The sequence below is a fragment of the Natrix helvetica genome, assembly GCF_964273705.1.
Source record: "Natrix helvetica genome assembly, chromosome: 2".
Classification (NCBI taxonomy): Eukaryota; Metazoa; Chordata; class Lepidosauria; order Squamata; family Natricidae; genus Natrix; species Natrix helvetica.
In genome coordinates this window covers 217,866,337-217,883,508 of record NC_138552.1, presented here as the reverse complement: position 1 = coordinate 217,883,508, position 17,172 = coordinate 217,866,337, and the positions used below count along the sequence as shown (strand labels likewise).

Sequence of the window (17,172 nt, the reverse complement as noted above, 5' to 3'; positions counted from 1 at the left end):
GACTGTGTGTAAAGGAGATGGCTCTTTTCAACTAAAGTGTGTGCACTTTTGAATCATTTTGGAGAAAAAGCATCCACCATGCACACTTTACCTCTAAAACCAGCCGTGTCACTTCACCTCATGCCCATCCAAAGTTTTATCCATTCGCAGGCACAAAAACTTGTTTTGGTTGGCAGAACTTCCATGAGGCCTTGGAACGATAGTGAAAGACTTTCACAAAGTTAAATTGTGATTCCTGTGGTCTTCACCACTGGCACAAATGATCTGGGGATGGCCAAGTGTGGTTTCCTCATAACATACCTCGTTCCTATTACTTCTTTGTAGAAATATTTTTTTCTATTTAGGGCCTTTTCTATTAATCACTTATTGAACCGAAGAGAACATATTCGCTTACCTAGTTGCTTTAAGTAAGAGCTGTTCATGGGACCTGAAATGTTACAGTACGTGGAAATGTCCTTGGGTGGTTGGAGGAAGAGTCTACAAATTAAAAAAGTGTCACAGAAAAGGCATCTCGGTCCACAGAGGCAGAGGGATCACAGGAAATTATTCAGACGGAACCTTCCCTAGACAGAGTGGGTATTTATTGTTGTCCTTGTTGTCTGGGCAACCTAGAAGGTTTAACAACACCCAAAATATTTAATGTCTATTCCAGGGCTGTCAAGCTCACATTGTCACGGCAGTGTCACATGACATACCGTGACCTTTTGCTAAACTGGACATGGGCAATGCCAACCTGTGACACATCTGGCCCTTGGGTCGTGAGCTTGACACCCTTGGTCTATTCTATTACTATCTTTCTTCACAGGTTTGTGACTATTCAAAGAAATGGTAGAAGTTGGAGTTGCACAAGAAGCCAAATTCTTCTTGAAATGTTAGGATAACTTTTGTCAGAGGAAGCTTGTTCTTTTGTTTCATGCAAAGAATTGTTTCTTGAAAAATAGGCTTTTTCCTGTCTTCTGGCAAGATTTAGTTGAGCTGCAATTTGTAGATTATCCATGTCACATTTCATCTAATCCCAATAACTTTATTTTTGTGAGCAATCTAGTTTTGCTTGTTTTGTTTGTTTGTTTGTTTTATTGGATTTATATGTCGCCCTTCTCCCAAAGGACTCAGGGTGGCGTACAACATTAAAAAACACACATCCTGCAAGTTAAAAAGAAATTAAATACATATCCCAAAAAACAAACCCAATTTATAGGACAATACATTTAAAAAATGAGTTAAAATTAACAGGCCAGGCCGGCTTGCTGGAAAAGCCAACTTTTTAGGGCACGTCAGAAGGACCGGAGGTCAGGGATTATGCAAAGCTCCAGGGGCAGCTCATTCCAGAGGGAAGGTGCTCCCACAGAGAAGGCTCTCCCCCTGGGGGTCACCAGCCGACACTGTCTGGCCGACAGCACCCTGAGGAGGCCAATTCTGTGGGATCGTACTGGACGATGGGAGGCTACTGGTGGCAGTAGGTGGTCTCGCAGATACCCTGGGCCTAAGCCATGGAGCGCTTTAAAGGTCATAATTAATACCTTGAATCGCACCCAGAAAACAACCGGCAACCAGTGCAGGCCACCTAAAAGGGGTGTAACATGGGAGCACCTAGGTACCCCCATGACAACCCGCGCAGCCGCATTCTGGACCAGCTGAAGCCTCTGGGTGCTCTTCAAGGGCAGCCCCATGTAGAGAGCATTGCAGTAGTCCAGGCGAGAAAGGACGAGGACATGAGTGACTGTGCACAGAGCATCCCGATCCAGGAAGGGGCGCAACTGACGTACCAGGCGAACCTGGTAAGAGGCCCCCCTGGTCACGGCCATCAGGTGTTCTTCTAAACTAAGCCGCATATCCAGGAGGACTCCCAGATTGCGAGCCTTCTCTGAGGGGGCTAAAATTTCTCCCCTTATCATCAAAGATGGAACAAGATGTACAAATCGGGATGACGGAAACCACAGCCACTCAGTCTTGGAGGGATTGAGTTTGAGCCTGTTCCTCCCCATCCAGATCCGCACAGCCTCCAGGCATCGGGACATCACGTCGAGGGCATCGTTTGGGTGGTTTGGGGTAGAGATGAAAAGTTGGGTATCATCAGCATATTGATGATACCGTACCCCAAAACCACGGATGATCTCACCCAGCGGTTTCATATATATGTTGAACATGAGGGGTGAGAGAACCGACCCCTGGGGCACCCCACAAGTGACACGCCTGGGGGTCGATCTCTGCCCTCCAGTCAACACAAACTGCGACCGATCCGACAGGTAGGAGGAGAACCACCGTAAAACGGTGCCCCCCACTCCCAACCCCCCGAGTCGTCACAGTAGGATACCATGGTCGATGGTATCGAAAGCCGCCAAGAGGTTTTACCCAGTAATTGTCCTTCTATTGACAGAAAGTTGTCTAATCCCACAGAAGTGTTTGTTATTTAAAAAAATGAGGGTGGGTTAAAAGGGGTTAGGGAGGCAGATGAATTTCACTGATTCCTTCTTCTACCTTTCCTGCTGTCACCTGTAGTCCTTTTTGCCACTTCTGGCACTCTTCTGAAAGTCATCAATTGTATGGGGTGGATCTGAAGAAATGCAGTGGGAGGTGCCTAATGAGAGAAAGTAAAAGAGTCCCTGTGGATTTTACTCTGCTAGTTGTTGCCAACTATAGGGGGCAGTGTTCATCTCTGTTTCAAGGCTATTGAGCCAGTGTTGTTTGAAGACAATGCCATGGTCATGTGCCCAACATGGTGTCATGGTTACCTTCCCACCTAAGTGGTACCTATTTATCTGATTTCATTTGCATGCTTTAAAATTGCTGGGTTGGCTGGAGTTGGGGTAAGGATGGAAGCTCACTCCATTGTTTGTGCTCCGGTCTCGAACCCAGGTTGCTGGCTTTCCAGCCGACAAGCCCAGCATTTTAACCACTGAGCCACTGCACCTCACCCCTGTGAGAGAAGGAAACGAACCAAAATGTATGTCCTCCTTGTCTGCTCACACTACCACCTACTGAATCAAAAAACCAATTTTTTTCAGCATGATGAAAACTCATTGAACTCATCATTAGATATAAAATACTGCGTTACCTTATTTATTATATATGTTACGGTGAAAGACCGAAATTGGTGAATGTCAACATTCACCGGTGAATGTCGACATTCACCAGATACGCTTGGTGAATGTCCGAAAATACCCTTATCCTCTCGACACCCTTCTATTCGCGGAGTTTTTTTAAAAAAACCTGCGATCCTGCGATCGACATAAAAAAAAAAAAAAACTCCGCGAATAGAAGACGCTTAAAAGGAAGCATATCTGCTGAGGTATTAGGGTAATGGGATTAGAGTAAGGGTGTCGAGAGGATAAGGGTATTTTCGGACATTCACCAAGCGTATCTGGTGAATGTCGACATTCACCAGATTTCGGTCTTTCACCGTAACATATACAGTAAATGTATTATATACTATACAATACGATACTGATTTAAATAAGACATTTGCTTCCTTTCCTAAAATATAGGAGCATTAAATTTGCAATTGTATAAAAGGGTGGAAAAAAATGCTCATTGAAGCCCCCTGGAATTATGGAGCTCAGTTTTAAAATTCTTTCTTTTAGACTCTTCTTTCTAAGACAAAATTAGCAGCTCCTTTTAAGCATTTTTATACTAAGAAAATGGCTAATAACATTATCATGGAGTAAATGACCCCATGGCTAACTGCTTCAATGAACTTTTTGATGATAAAATATCTTTTGCTGAAACTTGTTAATGTATACTTCTGTGAGTGTGGCTTTAAATAATACTATTAAATGCCCAAAATACTACAATGCAAAACAGAAAACAAATGGTAACAAATGTGTTAGTGTGAAGTTGGCTGTAGGTACTTAGTACATTTTCTCCTTTAACTCCGGTCTACCAAGATTTCATTTTCCTTAAGGGTATACACAGATATTTAGTCCTTACAAGACAGCAAAGCCTCAGTTTTTTGTATTTCATATATTCCTATTGACTTTTTAAGATTTGACTAGCTGGAATACCAGTAGAATGTTCTTTTTCATTTTATCATCAAGGAGCAGAGACCGGATTTATATGCACACTGCGTCAAAACATGTTTTGTTTGGCTTTGCCTTATTCTAAAATCCAAGCCTATTTTTATTTATTCAATAAAACTATGGTTAAACAATTCATAATAAAGCAGGGATGACTATAGTTGGGGTGAGGTAAGAGGCCTAGGCAGCAGACATGACCACATGGTCAAAGCCCCCTACCCAGAGGTGGTATTCAGCAGGTTCTGACCAGTTCTGGAGAACCGGTAGCGGAAATTTTGAGTAGTTCAGAGAACCAGTAAATACTGGGGGCCCCGCCCCCATCTATTCTCTGCCTCCCGAGTCCCAACTAATCCGGAGGAAATGGGAATTTTGCAGTAACCTTCCCCTGGAGTGGGGAGAGAATGGAGATTTTACAGTATCCTTCCCCACCAAGCCACACCCACCAAGCCATGCCCACAGAACCGGTAGTAAAAAAAATTGAATCCCACACACATTGACTAGAAAAAAAGGTGGCCCTTCCCCTTTTCTATGCATCACATAACATCCATATATAGAGGAGTGCGGTTTCAATCAGGTTTTCATGTCTAACATCTATTTGTCTGTCTGTCTGTCTGTCTGTCTGTCTGTCTCTATCTATCTATCTATCTATCTATCTATCTATCTATCTATCTATCTATCATCTATCTATCATCTATCTATCTATCTATCTATCTATCTATCTATCTATCTATCATCTATCTATCTATCTATCTTCCCCCTCCCATAATTAAAAATAATAGGTGAATTTAGTCAATATGCTTAACTGGCTCAAGGAGAATAAACAGTTGAAGATGGGGCTGCCTTTGAATCAGTTTTGTGCCTAAGGTAGGACTCAAAGACTCAAAGTTTCTGGCCTTCAGCCCTTACAACAACCTGGCTTTCAGCATGAGGTACAAATACTTACATACAGTCAGTGAGGGAATTAAAAGAGGATAATATGAGACCAGGATTCTTTGAGGAGAAACTAACCAATCTCAGTCTTCCAGGTAATGAAACCAGGGAAGTAAGAGTTAACATAATTAACCTTTTCTTCCTGCTGCCAACAATAAGTCCAGGAGGAATCCTATGAAAAAGGAGTTGTTCTATAGGAGCTTCTTTTTACTGTTGACATAAAGTACACACCTGAAATCACCATTATTTACTTCCCCTCAAAAGTAAAAGCAAGCAGAACAGAAGGAAATAACAGTGTCCCATCCATCAAGGGAAAAGATGTAGAAAATGCCAAATTTCCATCTGACAGGACATTGGTGGTGGTGTGCTGCCAGCATACCTGGGTAAATACTTACCCTAGGTGAGTGCAAACACAACCATTAGATAATGTAGGGCTAGCCACTGTGTTTTCACCGCCTACACCCCAGACTTGTGAAGCTAAAAAAACCCACAATTGCCACACTGTATTCCTCCAGAATACAAATGTCCTAATACAGAAATCATTTCATAAACTCCTAAAACCTTTTTCACTATGCAGTCCCTTTTTTGTTTGATTTCTAGTTTGCTCATTTGTTGCAGTACTTCTAATTTGCTCTCTAAATCTGATTTAATCAGAAAAGGTGGGCCCTTCAGGTCTATTCTCTTAAAAGATGTCATCTAACAGAATGTAAGCAGTGCACCTTCCTACCAGTAGTAAGGGCCCCTGCCCTATGGAACAGTCTCCTCTCTGAAATCTAGTAGGCACTTACACTTCTAGCCTTCTAGAAGGCCTGAAAAAGCTGGGTTCTTCTCTTGGGAAAGGGCAGTGATGGTTAACCTTTTTGTTGCTGGGTGCCAAAAATGTGCGTACGCAATAGTGCATACGTGTGCCAGCACCCATAATACAAAGTGCGCCCCCACATGTGCATATGTGCACAACATATGTGCATGTGGCCATATTCCCCCCACACCCGCCACACTGCTCGCCTCCAAGCTGAGCTTGGTATTTCCTCTGGGGGACTGGGAGGAGGCCGTTTTTGCCCTCCCCGGGCTCCAAGAAAGCCTCGGGAGCCTTAGGAGGGTGAAAAAAGGGTCCAACAGGCCTATTGGAAGTTTGGAAATGATCCATTTCCGGCTTTTGGAGAGCCTCCAGGCAGCTGGGGGAGGCTGTTTTCACCCTCCCGAGGTTCTGGAGTCTTTCCTGAAGCCTGGGGAAGGCGAAAACAGCCTCCCCCAGCCCTCTGGAAGGCCAAAAATCAGTTGGCTGGCACGCGCATGCACGCTGGAGCTGACAGCTCATGTGTCAACAGATATGGCTCTGTGTGCCACCTGTGGCATGCATGCCATATGTTCACCATCACAGGGATAGGGTAGGCCTGCAGTCCAGAAACTATTATTGTTTATGTAGTGAGGTCACTGGGAGTCGGACTTTTTTGGAATACTGGTTTTCGTTACTTCTTTTATTGTTCACATTGGGAGCCACCCAGAGTTACGGTACATACGCAAAGTAGCCATATGTTTCATAAATAAATATAAGTATAAAGAAGGAAAATATTAGTTGACCCTTTTTGTCATTCAGTGAGGCAATTGAAGAGAAGAAAGCTGTGTGATTCAAGAGGTATCTACTTAATTCCGAAGTATTTTTCAGACAGAAACAAATATAAAATTCTATCTTAAATTCCTACAATCGGGAATATTTTCCAGTTCCCGATTTTACTAATTCCATGGTTTTTACCTTATGAAGAATAGAAGCAAGTGTAATTAAAATCAACAGGTTATATTTTTTCTGAACATACTGAGTTTTAAACGTTCCACAAGGGGTGGGTTATAACTAAATTCCAGAGGTAGATTATGTTTTATTGTCTTATTCATGCTCTAAGACATGAAAGCACAACACACACAAAGCCATCCAAAACCTGTGGGGGTAAACCTGTGGCACTTTGACATTGCTGAAACAGAATTCCCAGCAGCAACAGCCAATAAGGCTAATTGGGAAGAATGCTAGGAGCTACAATTCAGCAACATCTGGAGAACTTCCAGTTACCACTCCAATGAAAGGCTGGCCTTCATAGGACTGCACAGTACAGTTCCTGATCTGTTGCTCTACAGCCTTGTTGCAATCACAGCAATTATGTAACCGCGGACTTTGCCTGGCTGAGTTAAAGGAACCTTCCCAAAATGTCTAGACAGATTCCCATTTTGATATATACTTTGTTTGGACTCCTGCCAATCCTAACGGCAATAGGCGAAACTTGTATATATAAGGTTAGCCTACGTCAGCTTCATCTTATCTGAGTTGGTCTCCTCAAGCATAGATAAACAAATTCACAGTATGTTTCTTGAGCTGTGTCCCATGCTTAGGGGTAAATAAATATGAAGTTCCTTGGAGTATTTAAAAACAAACATTTTGTCCAAGATAAAATGTTGTCTTAATACAAAATAGATACAAAAGAGAAGGTTATTGAAAAGGACGTCATGCTGCAGCCATCAAGAAATCTGAGGAAGCAGTTTAGCTAGACCTTTTTCAGTCAGATTTCAGGCTGAAATTCAGAATAGACAGCCTCGGTTGTACTTGCCGATGATCTGTGGCAGAGCCAGGATGGGGCTGGTACATCCATCCTTATGCTCCTTTATCTCTCAAGCAGTTTTTGAAACCATCAACCATGTTATCCTTCTGGCTAAGCTCCAGGACTTTGAAATTGCTTTACTGCAGTTCTTTTCCTTCATTCGCAGTCAGTTCAAGTTGGCTTTGATTAAAGGGCTAGGAGATATTGCTCCCTAGATTTCTTCTTTGTGTGGTATCACAGGGCTTGGCCCTTACACCTCATTCACAATCTACATGAAATGTGTGTGGGGGGATTTGGGTTTGCTATAAGCGGTATGCTAAAAAGTAAAGGTTCCCCTCGCACATATGTGCTAGTCATTTCCGACTCTAGGGGGCAGTGCTCATCTCTGTTTCAAAGCCGAAAAGCCAGCGCTGTCCGAAGATGTCTCCGGGGTCATGTGGCTGGCATGACTAAATGCCGAAGGCACACGGAACGCTGTTACCTTCCCACCAAAGGTGGTCCCTATTTTTCTACTTGCACTTTTACATGCTTTCAAACTGCTAGGTTGACAGAAACTGGGACAAGTAATGGGAGCTCACCCCGTTACGTGGCACTTAGGATTCAAACTGCTGAACTGCCAACCTTTTGATCAACAAGTTCAGCATCTTAGCCACTGAGCCACCGTGTGCCACAAGTGGTATGCTAAAGATATCCAATTATATATTTCAGCCCCAGGCTAGCCAAGTGAAGCTGACAAAGCTGTGTCCCAATGCTTGGATATGGAAAAACTATACCCGGCTCAGTCAAGACCAAAGTAGCTTCTGGTGTGTCATCTAGATCCAGGGAAAATCCATTTTAAACTTGGATAGGGTATCATTTATCTATGCAAGATTGGTGCACAGTCGGAGGTGGGTGGGGTGTCTTCTTGGACTGAAAGCTCCTGCTTGAAGAGCAGGTAGCAACTATGGGCAAAAGAGTCTTTGCATCCTTCCAGTTGTACTCTTTCCTAAATCAGTAGACCCTTCAGACAGTCACTCAGAGTAATCTTTTCCTACTCAATTATTTCAATGGAGGCTGCTCTTGAAGATCCTCAGAAGCTTCAACTGGTCCAGAATGCAGAGGTGAATGCCCCAACACTGGAAGTCTTTAAGAAGATGTTGGATAGCTATTTGTCTGAAACGGTATAGGGTTTCCTGCCTAGGCAGGGGGTTGGACTATAAAAACCTCCAAGGTCCCTTCCAACTCTACTATTGTATTGTAAGGTGCAGACAATGATGGGCATGCCTCAGTATGCCCAAGTTATATGTGTTCCATGAGCTGCATTGATTTCAAATTTGCTGCCCGTTTTGATTTCAAGGAGCTGGTTGTGTCCTATAAAGCCCTGCATGACATTGGGCTCAGTTATTTGAGGGACCCTGTAACTGCAACCGGTATGAAACAGTAGAGTTGCACATTCCAAATCCCTTCAGTTAAATTAAGTTACCTTTCAGAAACCAGGAAGCATGCCTACTTGTCACAATATCTGCCTTCTGGAATTAGAGTCTTTCTGAGATCTTGGTGATTTCCACCTGGATGGTGTTACAGATGCTTAAAAAACTGTCTGCTCTCCCAGATAAGAGCTAGGGTAACTGGAGTCCTCTGTAAAGTGTGTCTATATATGTTTTCTGTACTGTCGGCCAGCTTTGGTTTTTTTCCCCCAAATTTGGAGAGGCCATTGCCCACACTTGTGTATTTTATTTTTAAAATAGCAGAGCAAAATATTACAGGCTAGGAAATAATTTTCTGAAAACAAAGCATTTTCCCCCCTTCAGAATTCTAATAAATACTAGACCAGTTTGAAAGAGGCTTATTTCTAACAAAAATCTATTGCCTAGTGTACCTCAGCAGGTGGCAGCACCAGGTTAAACTTGTCTGGGCATGGAAGCTACCGGTAAGCAGACTGCGACCTGGTTAGTAGTAGGGTAAAACAAGCTATCAAGTCTTCCAGATATAGTGACTAGATTTACAATTTTGAAAAAACTTTCAGATGAAAGCAGTAGTAAATCATTTAGCTGGCTAGAAAACCACAGATGTGTCTATAAAATCACCAGGAATCAAAAAAGGCTTTATTTTACTTGTTTTTATCACCTTCTATGGTCCAAAAATCTACACTATCTATAACTAAGCAGAATGAATGTTCAGCATAATTAAGGGATAATGCATTATGCAAACACAATAATAAAGATGTCACTCACCCAAACTATCCCCTTCCAAAGACATCTAGTTTTGCACATATTGTAAGACGCGGTATTTGTTAGACCCAGTTAAGAATTGTGCATAGGTTTCTGATCAAACTTTGACTTTCATAACTCGTATCTTTGGAAGTCTCATCTGATGTAGACAATCAACAAGCTATATACATTAATTCAATGATTTCTTTTTACATACAGCCCAGGTGAAAGCAACGAAGATCTACAATTTGTGCAATAGTGCAAAATGCCAGAATCCTACATCATGTGTTCTACTTTTCATAATTATCCTTATGGCTGATTCATGCATGAATGTTTATAACTCATAGTTCATTATTCAATGACTCCTGGCTCTATGTGTTTGTTTTGGAGGAAAACCAGATCATGATAGGATGATTTAAAAAGCTGGCTCTGTGCTATATATTATGTGACCATCTTGTATCTTCCTGGCAACCAAATAGGGAACATTCAATTGCAGAACTTAACCCCTAATTGTCAAAAGCAATTACTTATTCTCAAATATATCCCTGCTTTACTTGCAGGTTGACTCTATTAAGAAAAAGCAATTCACTTGTCCAATTCTGAGACGGTTTTCCAAAGGCAAACCTTTCCAAATTCTTGACAATATTAAAATGAAACCAAAGAAAACTGAAGCTAAAAAGCCACTTGTGGTTGTTTTCGTGACCCCAGCTCTCAAAGGGTTAATAACAAAAAATGAAGAATTTGATCAGTTAGCTAGAGTGCATAGAAATTCAGAGCTAGGCAGAGCTACAGTTATCATGGAGATCCAACATTCTTTACAGGTGCCCAAAAGATATTCAGATGTTTACGGTTAGTTACTGCTTGATTTTCCACGATTAGCTGGCAGGGCTCAGCAGCTGAATGCCCAGGTACTTGCAGTAAGAAAGTCCTGACCTACCACAACAGTTCTTACTGCTTGGAACATGCAGATCATTTGAAATAGATTTTGGATTACAGCTAGCAGAATTGCCAGCAGCCCCGACATATGTGAGAATAACAGACTGAGGGGAGTTATGGTAGACAGCTGTCCCTTTACCTATGGTGTCACATTGCACAAATCAGGCAGCTCAGTAGCCCAGGGTTTTTGCATTTCAGAATGTAGGCAACCCATTATATATTTGCAATTAGAAGATCTACCCTCGAAGTAGATTTGGATGCATCAATTGTTTCCTACTTTCCCATTTTAGATCACTGAATTGTATTCACTTTGAATTTGAAATGTCAGGAAATAAAATGTCAGTGACTGGCATTGGCAGGAGATCTGCCTCCTTCTTGCACTTGCACAATTTTCTACCATAAAGGAGCCTTGCCCTGACTCCTACAATGTAGTCTGACAAGGGCTACAATTGCGGAAGCTGTTTTTCCACACAGCGGTGCTTTTCCACAAAACCCCTTCTTGACTCTTGCAGAAAAAGAGCAGAGGCAACACAATCACAACCGATACAACAGACTTACATGGAAATAAAGTGAAGGCAACCCTTTCAAGGCGGCCACCCGGTCCCCCTCCCCCACTCCAGCTAAGCTAGACTACTCTTACCACGTGCCACCATGACTATTGATCACCGAGCCAAGAGTGACGGTAGTTAGAGTCCAAAGCATTTGGAAGGTACGGGAATGAGGGAAAGTGATTTAAGGAAAGGGCTGCTTCTTTATAACCCAATGGGGAGAAACAGTCTATCTCAGCACTGAATCCGGGCGTCTTTCCTAACCTAAAGATTCTTCCCCTAAGGTGGAGTTCCGGGGTGCTTTTGAAGTATCATTGGGGGGGGGGAGGTCGGGAGCCCTTTCACTGCTTCGTTTCGTCAACCCCACTTTTCCCCACACTCTTCCAGAACAGGAGCCCTCCTCCTCCTCCTGCAACACACACGCACAGAGACCCACACATCCTGAGTCACCGGCCAAGTCATTCAGAGAACGCGAGCCGATTTACCGCTGCTATCCTTGAAGGAAGGCGTCGGGGTGTTCCGCAGGCTCTGGCTCCAACCCCTCTCGCTTTCCTCCTCCTCCTCTCGTTGCTGTTGCTCCGCGGGACCCAGGAAAGTCGCCTCCAAGCCATCCTGCACTTGCTGCTGCTGCTCTGCCTCCTGCTGCTCGGCTGCCGACGCCTTGGAGCCTTGGCGTCCCCCAGTCCTGCCCCGATGGCTGCGTCCTCCCTCGGGGGTTTCGCCCTCCTCTTCCTCGTCGTCCTCCTCCTCGGAGGCAGAGCGAGACTCGGCGGTGGTGCTATAAAATGGGTTGCCGCTGCTGTCCTGGCCCGATTCCCCGAAGACATCGTCGGAAATCTGCAGGCTTTCATAGCGGCAGCGGGCTGCCTCTAGAAGGGACAGCGCCTTGAGCCGCTGCCCTCCGCCGCCGCCGCCGCCGCCCTCCGCCATCATCTCCACCGGCGGCGTCAGCAGCCGCCCTCGCTCGGACGGATCCTCCGACCGCAGGCAGCAACCCAGCAGCAGGAGCGGCTCGGTCACCGAAGTAGGCAAGCAGGCTGGGGAAACATCGGTTCCGCCACCGCTTTCTCCTCCTCCACCGCCTCCGCCACCTCGGAGCCCAGCCTCCCGCTCTCCCCGGCACAACCCGCCCGTATGTGTGTGCAGAGCCATGGGTGGAAGCAGCCAGCTTAACATCTCTTCCAGTATCTCCTCATCTAGCCAATTACAGCTGCAGTCCTAAAACGAGAGGTGGGGTTTTATGAGCGCTCCCGATGCCCTGAGACCACCCATTTCCCCGCCTTGAAGGGGGAGGAGCTCCGCCGTTTAAAATCACAGAGTTGGTTTTGAGAAAAAAGACCAGAGGCTGCGCAAAGTCTACTGATCCAACGCGAGAAGTTTGCAAGTGGCTAATTAACTCCGAGCCATGCGCTAAAGCTGCTTGATGCCTTTCTCCACGCAGCCAGTTTCCCGGATCTCCGTGGGATCTATCTTGGGAAGAGATCGCTTAGCGTCTTTCCTGGGGTTTTTTTTTTAACGCTATTGGAAAGTGCTGTCCGCCGCTCTGGTGCTGAAGACCACAACTCCCGGAGTCCCACCGCAAGACCCTTTGGATTCTGGATTAAGGCAGTAATTAAATAATTATTATAAGAAGAGGTTGAGCTCACCACCGATTATTAAAGAGTTGGCACATTTTCAGGTAGGAGGACGGCAAGCAGCAGGACCCAGCAGGAGGCATGCCTGGAGCCAGAAACGAATTAGAAAAATTGCATGCCTTTCTGCATAAACAGCAGGGTAAGACACGCGCCTGGCAATAATAACCATCCTGTCACCTCCACTTCCTCGGAAAAAAAGCTTCTATAAGCAGATATGCTGCACTCAGCTATGATTTAGGGTCTTCGAGTTACTTTCGTAGTGGTGTAAACAGGAGTGTCACTAATTTACCATCAGGACAAAGAGAGCATATTTTAAAGCAACAACAACAAAAAGATTGCAAAGAGGGAAGCTGAGATCTGGAAGTGACCACAGAAGCCGAGACCTTGCCACTATTAGAGAAAATGATCATACCTAGCAATATATTCAAGAATGGCAATGACTATATCATATAGTGGTCTGTACTTTGGAAACACAGTGCTAGTGGCTGCAACGAAGGAAGCCCAGATCTTTGGAACAGATACAGCTATTTGTCTGCAATGAACCAGGGAGCTCCATTCCAAATTGCTCTGAATTTTCCTACCCAAAAAAAATATTGTGCATTAATTTAAGATTCACTGAAAATTATATGCATCTCTCTGCTACTATATAACTACACAATAAATATATAAAATTAAAATATGGGATGAGGGTTAAAGAAGCATTTTATAGGGAAAGACTATGTTCCTTCTGAAGTTGTCTCAGCAGTACAGATGCTGAATAATTCTCAAACATTTTCAAACTTCTACTTTTATTTTATGTTTTTACTTAGAAATTACTGAAGGTCCAAACTACAGATCTGGTCTATAAATCAATGCAAAGTCTGGATAGTTAATGTTGCAGTACCTGGGGACACCAGAATGAAAAAGAAAGACCTGGAGAAAATCACAAAATACAAAGGCCTGCAAATAGGAAGACAGTGGCAAAAGCGAGCACCAATATCACCAATAGTGATAGGCAATTCCAAAACATCTGGAGCACCACTTGAACACCATCAGCATTGACAAAATCAGCATCACTCAATCGCAAAAGGCAGTTTTACTTGGAACCATTTTACATGCTGCAACAGACAGTACCTTTAACACCATCAAACAACATCTGTGTATCCCAGGTCCTTGGGAAGGACTCAATAGGTGGATAAAAATGTCAAATCCAATCTAAACATCTGACTGTGTAACTAGCCATGATAATGACAACAACATATGTTGTCTCTAGCCTTATAGGCTGAAATAAGATCTGGTGCATAAGCGCACCAGAGTGCCTACCACCCCCGTCCTAATATCCCCTTGTATTTGTATCCATTTCATGTATTAATAATCATGTTTATACATATATCTGTTATCTAATTCATGCTTGATGAAATAAATAAATAAACTTGCTATATACAGCCATGGGTGGGAGAGGAACAACCTAAAAAATATTGGTACTAGATAAGGAGGTATATCTCCATTCATATAAAGGGGCATCCAGGGTTTTATATCAGGCTTGACTGGTGTACTTACTTGTATTAGTTAGCTTGTACTTTATATTCATAGACAAAGTCTTTTCCAAGTTTGTTATGAAACAAACCTAAGAGATAGGTTCAACTGATAGGTTCAGCTCCACATTCAATGGTGGGTTGCTCTTACCGTAGCTACCAGTACTCTGCTCACGGGGCACCACGTGTCCTGTTTGTACACACGCACTGTGCACGCATGCGCAATCCTCACACACACACATCCAGCAACACCCAGCTGCTTGTTGGGGCTCACACAGGCACTGCACACTGCGCTTGCGTGCATAATTGGCCAGTTGCTTTAAAAACAGGTATAGAACTTGGGCAGGTGGGTGGGCCAAATGAGCCACCGTACCAGTACGCTGTCAGCTGCTCCCGGCTACTACCAGCACTCCTGGACCGGACCGAACCAGGAGGAACCCACTACTGTCCACATTTATATACCTACTAGATCCAATTCAGACCTTTTATGAATCATATTACAGTGATTTTCCTCAAACTCATTCTTATTTATTTTATATATGCCTTACTTTGAGTATTAGAAGTTTAATTAGTGCTCTGTTATTATAAAATTAAAAACCCTTTTCAGTATTTTTAATGCATTAATTCTTCAATATTTTTAATACAAATCAAAGACTATTTCATTATTCTTTTGGCCAAACGAGGACAAACATTTGCATGTTAATTTGTTTGAAACAAACCTAATTTGTTTGGGATTATGAGCTCATTTGTTAAGGTTGATCAAGTCTGCATGTACTGGCATATACTGACATACACATAAATTGGTTATCATTTTCCAATTATGTATTTCTCTTGCTTTATAAGAAATATATACACACATATACCTCCACATGCATTTTGCTGTTGAGTCGTATTGCAGAACATACAATTGGAATTTAATTAACTTAAACTTTAAGTCATTAAATAAAAACAAGCAAATGAATAAGCAAAATAATTAAAAGTTAAAGTAACTTGAAAATTAGATAAGTTTCTTAATGCAATTTCGTTAAATCCAGATCTCTCTTAAACAAATAGATGATTGCATCCTCATTATTATCCTAATAATTATTATGCCTATATTTTAATTACAACTGTGTTATAGTGGGAAGACTAAGAAGCTTCAGTAATGCTAACAGAAATGCTGTTGGGAGGAAGAACTCCTGATATAGGACACACTTAGAATACTGCATCCAGTATTGGTCGCCACAATGTAAAAAAGATGTTGAGACTCAATAAGAGGGCAGAGAAGAGCCACAAAGATGATTAGGGGACTGGAGGCTAAAGCATATAAAGAATGACTGCTGGAATTGGGAATGTCTAGTTTAATGAAAAGAAGGACTAGGGGAGACATGATAGCAGTGTTCCAATATCTCGGGGGCTGCCACAAAGAAGATGGAATCAAACTATTCTCCAAATCACCTGAGAGTAGAACAAGAAGCAATGGGTGGAAACTGATCAAGGAGAGAAGCAACTTAGAACTGAGGAGAAACTTCTTGACGGTTAGAACAATTAATCAGTGGAACAGCTTGCCTCCAGAAGTTGTTAATGCTCCAACACTGTAAAATTTTAAGAAGATGTTGGACAACCATTTGTCTAAAACGGTATAGGGTTTTCTACCTGAGTAGGGGTTTTGCCAACCTAGCAGTTCGAAAGCTTGTAAAAATGCAAGTAGAAAAATAGGGACCACCTTTGGTGAAAAGGTAACAGCATTCAGTGCACCTTTGGCGTTAAGTCATGCTAGCCACATGACCACGGAGACAACTTTGGACAACGGTAGCTCTTCGGGTTTGAAACGGAGATGAGCACCACCCCCTAGAGTCAGGAACAACTCGCACATATGTGCGAGGGGAACCTTTACCTTTACCTAGGCAGTTTGACTAGAAGACCTTCAAGGTCCCTTTCAACTTTGTTATCGTATTCTATTCTATTTGCTGGAAAGGTCAAAAGAGCATGAATGAAACTAAGGATAAGCCACAACCACAATCAGTAAAACATTGATTGCTCCCTTGGGATGTCGATCAACAAGAAAAAAAAATCATGCACTCAGGGCATATGATGCAAGCAGATTATGGACAAGAAAAACAACCATGTCTAGTAACACTCGGGAAGTTGAAGAAGGGGAAGAAGGTAAGAGGGATGAATAAAGATTATTGGAATATCCCTGGAATATTACAGATTATCACAAATGCAGGGAAGAGAGTTGTAAAGTGCATATGATCAACTCTGATCCCAATTTAGTGATATCAAATTAGAATTTTTTACACAAAATTGAAACAGTAAATTCATAATTGTATCTATGAAAACCCAATCTTAGCCTCTAACTTCCCAAGAATATAAACCACTTGCCTCCCCTTTATGTTTTCTCCTCTTGGATCAAAATTTCAGACTGATTTTTTGAAACTAAAGATATGTTAAACTATAACTTTTCATTTTTGCAAACATATCTTAAATTAAAACAAAAAAATCCCTATGTTGAAAATTCTTATTTATATAGGCTTAATTATTTATTAATTTCAGCATTGATTTTATGTATGTTTTATAACATTTTTCTTGAAAATTCTTTGAATTTGAGAGTACATTAATCATTGTACATAAAGAAGGAAATATTGAGTAGCATACCAGAGATTTCCATTCTAGGCCTAGTTCAGTTCAACATATTCATAAATCATTTGAGAAGGGGTTAATTAATATACTATTATCAAATCTGCAAATGACACAAAGAAACAGGAAAGAGTGAACATCTTAGAGGTTTCAGGAGGATCTTGCTAGGCTAAACTAATGGACAAAAAAGTTAGATGAACTTAA

The 17,172-nt window shown here is 42.5% G+C and overlaps 2 protein-coding genes across 2 annotated transcripts in view; both read right to left on the bottom strand.

Moving 5' to 3' along the window:
- PGBD5 (piggyBac transposable element derived 5) overlaps window positions 1-12,390 on the bottom strand; it is a 93,188-nt gene extending 80,798 nt beyond the window's left edge. Inside the window, exon 1 of the mRNA XM_081945771.1 lies at window positions 11,687-12,390. Within this exon, the coding sequence (XP_081801897.1) occupies window positions 11,687-12,377 (691 nt within the window). The 5' untranslated portion in view covers window positions 12,378-12,390. The remainder of the gene's footprint in view (window positions 1-11,686) is intronic.
- Window positions 1-17,172, bottom strand: part of AGT (angiotensinogen) — a 341,767-nt gene that overhangs the window by 224,072 nt on the left and 100,523 nt on the right. The gene's annotated exons all lie outside the window — the stretch shown is intronic.